The 9,672-nt window shown below is 35.6% G+C and overlaps 1 protein-coding gene across 1 annotated transcript in view; it reads left to right on the top strand.

Moving 5' to 3' along the window:
• The window catches only part of LOC106884052 (uncharacterized protein DDB_G0283697), a 53,715-nt gene that overhangs the window by 14,971 nt on the left and 29,072 nt on the right, over positions 1 to 9,672 (top strand). The window contains exons 5-8 of the mRNA XM_052965867.1: positions 1,160 to 1,211; positions 2,054 to 2,128; positions 3,551 to 3,697; positions 6,125 to 6,212. Of these exons, the coding sequence (XP_052821827.1) occupies positions 1,160 to 1,211; positions 2,054 to 2,128; positions 3,551 to 3,697; positions 6,125 to 6,212 (362 nt within the window). The remainder of the gene's footprint in view (positions 1 to 1,159; positions 1,212 to 2,053; positions 2,129 to 3,550; positions 3,698 to 6,124; positions 6,213 to 9,672) is intronic.

Raw genomic sequence — 9,672 nt, 5'->3', positions numbered from 1 at the left:
TGCCCTTCCTAATGCCAACCACTCTGAGAGTGTCGTGGGTGCTTTTTATGTGCCACTGGCACGGGGGCCAGTCAGGCGGTACTGGCATTGGCCACACTTGAATGGTGCTTTTTATGTGCCACTGGCACGGGAGCCAGTCAGGCGGTACTGGCATTGGCCACACTTGAATGGTGCTTTTTTCATGTCATCAGCATGGGACCAGTCAGCTGGCACTGGCATCGACCACACTCGAATGGTGCTTTTTACATGTCTCCGAAGAATATGTAATAATTTTTTGTAATTTAAATTATTTATATTTATACATTGGCACATTATCTTTTACTTGTTTCATTCCAATCATTGAACTGCAACCATACTAGGGCACCATCTTGAACAGTTTAGTCAAAAACATTGGCTGTAGTACTTAATTTTTTGTTAAGGTTCATCCCCATTGCTCACTAAGGAGCATAGGACCAGTTTCCCGGTTCTTCAGGTGTATATATTCCTCCCTGGGCAGGACGCTGGTTCCTTAAGATGTATGTATATATATCATCATCATCATCGTCGTCATCGTTTAACGTCCGCTTTCCATGCTAGCATGGGTTGGACGATTTGACTGAGGACTGGTGAAACCAGATGGTTACACCAGGCTCCAATCTGATTTGGCAGAGATTCTACAGCTGGATGCCCTTGGGTGCTTTTACGTGCCACCGGCACGAAGGCCAGTCAGGCTGTACTGGCAACGGCCACGCTCTAAATGGTGTATTTTATGTGCCACCCGCACAAGAGCCAGTCCAGGGGCACTGGCAACGATCTTGCTCGAAAGTCCTTAAACATGCCACGGGCACAAGTGCCAGAAAGGCGACGCTGGGCACAGGTGCCATCACAATTTCGCTTTCGCTTGCCCCAACAAGTCTTCGCAAGCTGAGTTATATATTAATTACAATGATAAAACTATGCCTGAAGACATTGTGATCTTGGCCTCCATTTATTGATTGTTCAGAGAAGTTACTAATATTTACATATGCTGCTTTCATTGGGTGATATAGTTTGGCTGCTATGAGAAACAGATTAAAAGTCTATGTTTATACAGTGAAACTTTGTTATTGTTATCAGTTGTTAATCAATAAATAGCTGATTGATTTGCTTTTTTCTTAAAATTTTTTTACTTTTGCAACAGGTATAAAAAATATCAAGAATTTGTTGAAGAAACTGAAGAAAAATATCAGCAAGTACAGTAACAAATTTATGAATCTGGTGTGTATTTTTGTGTGTGTGTGTGTATGTGTGTGTGTGTGTGTGTGTGTGTGTGTGTGTGTGGGGGTGGAAAGAAGTAAGTGAATGATTAATAATGATAATGGAAAGTAATCAGAGGGAGATTAAAATCTGTGAAAGTATTGAGAAATGTGGTGAAGAAAACAAACTTGAAGGTGACAGGCCAAAAATATGAGATGATGCAGGACCAAAATGAGTGGATATGCTCTTCTGCCAACCTGAACAAACCTTTGTCAGTAAAAAAAAAAGTATAATTGCAATAATAGTTTTTCATACATACCAACATCTTTCTAATTTTGAGTACTAAAATTTTTCAAATTTCATGCTTTTATGGTCTTTCCATTTTCTCACACCCACCCAAATCTTTTCCTATTTCACTTAGACACCAAATGATCTTTCCAATTTCAAGTACATATCAACATCTTTGTCCAGTTTCATTTATACACCTATGATCTTCCCAATTTCACATACATACCAACTTTTTTTTCCAGTTTCTCTTACACACTTTTTATGTTTCCACAATAAGATATCAAAATCTTCCTCACAATTTTCTAAAATTAGGTACATATAAACATTTCCCTAATTACCCATATGTTGTAACTCATTACATTAATAAACTGTCTGGAAATGACTTGTGAACAGAGGTCTTTATTAGTTAAAGTGGGACACTTGGCAGTTATGATTGATTCTGTGTATGAGTTCTGATGATAAAGATAAGAATAATGATGATAATATTCTATACTGTTTTTACTTTCACTGAATGTTTCTCATCACTTCTTTTCTCTATTCATCTGTCTAGAAATTAAAGAATATTCGATTATCCTGTCGACAACAAATGCAAGATGCTCTAATAATGTTGAAAGCAGATTTTGAGGTAAAGAACTTAGCTTTAAGACCAAATATTATGTCAGTCAGAGATATATTTAAAAATTTTTTTTTTTGTTTAAAAAAAATTACACAAGATAATTAAATGAATAAAGGCAATCAGACACACTCAAATGCTCACAGCACAGACACATGTACACACACACGTGTGCATGCACACACACACACACACACACACACACACACACACACACACACACACACACACATGCAAATATAATTATAAAATCATACTGAGTCAGATCAAAATTTCCACAACTCTGATCCTTTTCAGCAACACCTCTGCCCATGGACAATTCAGGTGAGCAGAAAAGAAAGAGCTCACTTCTTTGTTCTAATTTAAATACAGTTTCATGTAGCAACTAAAAGTAATATTCATAAATAGCTGCATGTTCCATATAATCAGAACTCATCTCTTCATAACGGAAATATAACTCATTCAAATGATCCAGTCTGCTATTTGCTTCATGAACAACTGTAAAAATCATGGAAGTAGGATGAGCTTTACCTTGGATGTTTCATTTGCCACCCCTTTATGTATCTTATCTATTTTTTGTTGATTCTTTCTTCTGTTGTTTTTTCCACTGTCTCAGTTAATTTGTCATCCCTGTTTTTCATTCATTTTCTCCTCCATAGCATAAAACAATTAGGTAGGATTACTGGATGGAGTTCTTTGAGTATGCAGTTGTTTGCTTCTTGATGTTTGGATTTAGGGAACTAAGGACCAAGAAAAAAACTTTCTTGCCATCCACTAACCTGCAACTGGTGGTAATTTTGAAATAGAAGCTTTCAGAATTTGTAATTGTTCTTGGCTCTACTGCTCTCCTTTTCTTCACCTAATTTTTACAAGGAAAAAAAAATCCTTCAAATGGTCTTTATTAACACACATGTAGCAGCTAAATCTGCCTTGCACCACCAATTTAATGGCCTTTACCTCTGCATTCTCAAGAGGTCACATCACCAATACAGTACTATAGTATTCCAGTGCCATTGGATCTCCATTAATAGCCACCCTACCACATGTTGCACTGGTTACCTCAGCACTAGCTATCACATATACATGCTTTGTTACAAAGGTGAGGGAACAAAACAGCTAATGAAACACGGAACATGTCAGGACCATCTCCTTTAATTTTCTGTTATGAAAATAAAAAGATATATTCACATCTGTCTGAAGTTTCTCAGGAAAAGGCTTAAAAACTGTAGTTTGTCATTTTAAATTTATCTTAGGTTCCCTAATGTATGCTGTATTTTACACAAATCTTTATCAATGCATGCATACAAACATGCCTACATACATGCATAAATGCATATATGCATACATTCATACATGTCGTTGCACTGAAAACAAAAATGAGTGTTCGCTAATTTTAGCAAATGCACTTTATTTTTTATGTATTCTTATTTACAGAGAGAAAGAGACAAACACAGAATTAAAGACATCGATAAGAAAGAGAAGCTGTTCTTGTTAAAAAGGGTTAAACATTTAGAACAGTGTATGGGTGAATACGAAACCATGTTGGATGGATGTAGCATGCCAATAGTCATTGAGTCAAAGGTAAAACATACAATGACAAGGATAAGAAAAATAACTCCTTTTGTTTTCATTCATTTATTTTGCTGTTTCTTCTGTGTGAGTTAAGTGATGCAGACTATGTCTTTTGTCGTACATCTAATATTATCATAGTTCTTTAGGTGGTGGTGGTGGGGGGGGCAACAAGCCAAAGAAGAGATACAGACAGAAATACAAATAGAGGAGAGAGCTTACGAGATTGGGAAAGTGAGAGAGAGAGAGAGAAAGAGAGAACGAGAGAGAAATGTGTTGGATTACTATACTAGATGAAAGAGAGAGAGGTTTTAAAATGGGAAGGTGAGAAATAGAGAGGCGGTGCATGTGAGAAGTAGTGATGCTTTAGAGAGATAAGTGAAAGAAAACTTAGAAGAGCAAGAAGCATACACGCATACACACACACAGCCATGCTGGGACACCACTCTTGAAATGTTTAATCAAACAAATTGACCCCAATACTTATTTTAGAGCCTAGTACTTATTCTATTGGTCTGTTTTGCCAAATTGCTCTGTCATAGGGGTGTCACCAAACCATCACAAATACATGCACACACACACACACACACACACACACACACACTCACACACACATGCGCATGCACACACATATATATTATATATGTTTGTTTGTGTGTATGTGTGTGTGTGTGTGTGTGTGTATACATATATATAATTAAAAAAAGAGAAATATACTATGATAAAAATTTATTTTACCATTGGATATTCTTATTTAACAACAGTTTAATTTATTTTATGGGAGGATGCTGAGGGGAGCAGAGATAGGGAAAAGGGGAGATTGTGGTGAGTGAAATTTGGAATTTCTTTTTATTTTGAACTAAAGTTTTTTACTTTATTACTTAGCCCATCTGTAAGAATTTCATGTGATTAGTTGAAGGGAAAGAAAAAAAGAGAGAGAAAAAGAGGGTAAAGCAAAGAGTGAGAGAGAAAGAGGGAAAGTGTTGTGTATTAAGACTATAAAATTGTACATTAAGTATATAAAGTGCATTAAGCAATCTTCATATTCCAATTTTCTTCACTTTTCAATGATTAGCAGATGAACAACTATCTTTTGATACAGACACAACATAAGCTACGCTTCCAGGTTTTTTGGATAAAGTTTTCAGAAATAAGTTAATTCTGTGAAATATTCACAATTCCACTAGTGTTTAAAACAATACTGCAACATAATGCATGCATGGCTGTGTGGTAAGAAGCTTGTTTCCCAACCACTTGGCTCCATGTTCAATCCCATGGTTAAAATTCCTGAAAGCAATGCTTCAGTTTGCCTGCAGTCCAATGATTGAAACCAGAACATAATGGGAAAATACTCTTAAAGTAAGGCACCCCTGAAATGTGAATACAAATGGAATAAAACAAGTTTCGTGTAAATCAGACCATGGATTCTTGAGATACATATTTTTTGGGGGTACTACTAAAACTCTGTGATTGCTTGCCTGCTTGCATGCATGCTTGTCTGTAATTTAATACAGCCAAACTGGTGCATAATGGGAAAATACTCTGAAAGTAAGGTACCCCTGAAATGTGAATACAAATGGAATAAATCAAGTTTTGCATAAATCAGACCACGGATTCCTGAAATACGCAGCTTTTTGGGGTACCTTCATAAATAGCCAAAACGGTGCATGATGGGAAAATACCCCGAAAGTAACATAACCCTGAAATGGGAATATATAATACTGTGAAAATTGTTTCTATTAATTTTTAACAATTCCTTTTGTATTTTTGTAGAAGTATGCACATATGCCATAAATAAATACTGTTACTGGAATTCAAGTTTATCCTGGAAGTTTTATTTCTATTAGATGCTATAAATAATCAATAAAACCTTAAACATGAACTTGTAAATAGACCTATGATGATATGAATGAACTGAAATATTTAATTGAATCATCATAAAATTAACTTTCATTTCAATGCAACGTTGAAATCAGCTTCAATGTTTTATAACTTGAACTGTCAGTGACCCAGCGGGTCAAGGGTAGTGTAGTATTCTATAAACCTGCCTTATTACAGCTCACACAAATGTAGCACACACAGACACACACACATACACACACACACACACACACACACACACTATATTTTGTGCTGTCAAAATGAGATAATATATAAAAATATTTTGACAACACAAAATATCTATGTTTATGTCTGAGTGTGTTTGCGTGTGTATGCATGTGTGCGCATGCATGTGTTTGTGTATGTCTGTCTGTCTGTGGGTGTGTGCATGGTTCCACTAAAAACCCCAAAGGATCTATTTCTCTCTCTTTCTTCCTCTCTCTTTCTGTTCCTATATATGTGTGTGTGTATGTGTGTGCGCGCATGCATGCATGTGTGTGTATGTGTGTGTGAGAGAGTATTTTATGAATATACAAGTATATTTCTTCTACATTGTAGAAAGACCCATATCACTTTTCATCAGAAGACATGGACTTCAATTTGGAGCAGCTTACTGAAGAGGCACCTATCGAATCAATTAATTTAAGTAAGGTTTAATTAGTAATCACTAGGATATTTTCTTTGCCATTAACATTTAGTTACTATTAGTTTCCTAATTAAATAAATGCTTATATTTTAAGTTTCTTTAATTATACATGCTTTTTAAAATAAACGTTTTAAATCTAACAATAAACATATTCACACGCATATACATCCATCCATCCATCCATACATACATACATACATACATACATACATACATACATACATACATACATACATGCATGCATGCATGCATACATACATACATACATACATAAAAGGAACTCAAAAAACAGTTGATATTAATGCTTTATAAAAGACACTCATGTTTCATGTCATTGACAAACATTAATTATGCGAGTATGAAACCAAATTGCATGAAGAAATGCACAAATGCTGCCAGTCTCATTCATTGGACTTACTCAGCATATATATTTATATATATATATATATATATATATACACACACGGTGTGTGATGAATAAAATGTCGTCTAAATTATGCAAAAATGAAAATAACACTGACATCTCATTTTAACAGATATATTTATCAAAATTGCATAAAAATATCTTGAAATACTAAAGAATAAATCTATTCAGTAAAATCGTCCTTAGCTTCAACCACTGCCTCCAGACGACTTTGGAATTTCCGGCAACTCTTCTGGAGTTGGTGAATGCTACCATAATCCTTGCCTTCAGTTCATCTTTGGTGTTACAAGGAGTTTTGTTGGTCTCTCGCTCAACTGCGTCCCATGTACAATAATCAAGGAGGTTTCAGTCTGGGGAGTTAGGTGACCAGATATTAGGAGTGATGTGGTTGCAGAAAATGTCTGACAGCTATGACTGGGTTCTTTTGCTTGTGTGGAATGATGCAGAGTCCTGTTGCAAGACATTGGGTCTTCCAGCAGCCACCTTCTTGACCCAGAGCAACACTATCTCCTCCAAGCACTTGATCTAGGACCCCCATATTGAGTCTGAGGCCATGTGGGAAGATGAATAGAAGCATAACGTCACCATCACTAGTGATCACTCCAAACACTATGATGTTGGTATTGGAGCTTCCGGCATGAATGCCAAGTCATACAACATGTTGTTTCCGAATTTCTGACTGAGTGAATTGTGTCATGGTGCCCAACTGACCCTACTATACTGTGTAGTTGACAGAATCAAAAACAAACAATGCACATGTGTGAAATCAAAAATATAATATGGTGACAATTTACCCATTGCACCCTGTATGTACATATCTATCTATCTATCTATCTATCTGTCTGTCTGTCTGTCTGTCTGTCTGTCTGTCTAACTATCTATAGATAGATAGATAGATGGATAGATACACAGACAGACAGATAGACAGATAGATAGATAGATAGATTTGAGTTGCACTGTGGTGGTTCTTCTCTAAATTATTAATATATATATATATATATATATATATATAATTAAAATAGCAGGGTAAAAAATTGGATATTAATTAATATCAGTTTAATACCAGGAAACTAGCACATTAAAAGAATCAGGAGATTCAGAAAAAATTATCTGAGATCTCAAAAGGATTATTGTACACACACACACACACACACACACATATATATATATATATATATCCTTAAAGATACTCTAGTGACAAGAACCAATGATGCAAATTCTACCACTGAACCACACCTGTCTCAAAGAAAAATTTGCAAGAAACAAAAGTTGACATAAAAAAACAAAGAGCAAATGAAACCACAACTCTGGAAAAAAACTTCTGAATCAATACAAACATGCATATTGGAAAAGCATTTGGTGGAACAAAGAAAATCCAATCCTGCCCAGAAAATTTCTCAGAGAAATAAAGGGAGTAATGCTAAAAAAGACAGTGATATATGCAAACTTAGCAGTTGCCATCTGAAAACAAAGATATCCTTTCTCCAGTCACGAAAAGTATATGAAGAAAAATTCAAAACAGTTGATGCAAATATGTTTGCTGAAATTTCAAAACAAAGTGATGGTCATAATCAAGAAAAACCACAATAACTATGGAAAGAAGACACTGAATGGGAAGAGAAATAAAAATCTATAAAAATGTGGGAAAAACAACAAAAGCAGTTAATTAATCCACAATGGAAAAATACAGACAAAGCAAAGAGAATCATGAAAATCAATCCCAGAGGAATCAGACAAAGATATCTGACTTCCAATCATCCAAAAACATATGTGGAGATGGATGACTTCAAGATCATTTCAAATGCAAACTAGAAACCTGTACACTTTGATTCCAAAACATGATACTCCCACAAACAAACACACAAGATATAGTAGACAACTACCAACCCATAATATCAAATACTTGAGGAGAAAGACAGGAAAAAAAGCAGACAAAATTAAAGTCATAATACAAATAGATGTCATGGAAAACTAAAAAAATCTGCAGTTGACAACCAGCAATCCCAAACATACTGAATGACCTGACAAGCATAAAGGAGGATGGAAAGGAGGCAGACAAAACATGTAACATAAGACAAATAGAGATCATGAAATATTCTCTCACTTATGAAGAAACAACAAGAACCCCAGAAACAGGAAAACAGGAACACAATATTACAACTCCTTTTTTAGGGGGAACATTCTACAACTGGACCCCAGATCAGATTAAACAAAAAAATTAAATAAACCCACAGAACATGTAGACCCTAAAATTATAAATTTATCAAAAAGAGACCTCAACAAAAATTAAATGGATCTTTTATTTAAAGGTTTCAAATTTACCTCCTATACCCACTTCTAAACTAAAAGTAGACATTGAACATTTTAATTGTCACCTTCACCTTATAGAATTCTTTGGCAATAAGAATATAAATAATGAGTCAGATGTCAGAAATAAATCCTACCTCACTCCCAACAGGATATATATATATCTAATCAGTCACCATGATTGACTGCGAACTCCAATTTTTTAAAATTCTCTCTCTGTTTATTTCCTCATGTTCCTTTCTGTTGAAGAGCATAGGCTCAAAACGTAAAAGACTTTCACACCTTCCCAAGTGTCAAACTAGTACACCTGCTTGTTGTTTATACACCTGTTTTCGTCTTTTGATTTTCTGTAAATTTCAACTATATATATATCATCATCATCATCATCATCATCGTCGTTTAACGTCCACTTTCCATGTTAGCATGGGTTGGATGATTTGACTGAGGACTGGCGAACCAGATGACTGCACCAGGCTCCAATCTGATCTGGCAGAGTTTCTACAGCTGGATGCCCTTCCTAACGCCAACCACTCCAAGAGTGTAGTGGGTACTTTTACGTACCACCGGCACAAGGGCCAGTCAGGCGGTACTGGCAACGGCCACACTCAAAATGGTGTTTTTTACGTGCCACCTGCACAGGAGCCAGTCCAACAGCACTGGCAACGACCTTGCTCGAATGGGCAATGACCTCGCTCGAATGAGGTATATATATATATATATATATATATA

This window comes from Octopus bimaculoides, chromosome 2 (assembly GCF_001194135.2).
Source record: "Octopus bimaculoides isolate UCB-OBI-ISO-001 chromosome 2, ASM119413v2, whole genome shotgun sequence".
Taxonomy (NCBI): domain Eukaryota; kingdom Metazoa; phylum Mollusca; class Cephalopoda; order Octopoda; family Octopodidae; genus Octopus; species Octopus bimaculoides.
This window is presented reverse-complemented; position numbering and strand designations above follow the sequence as displayed.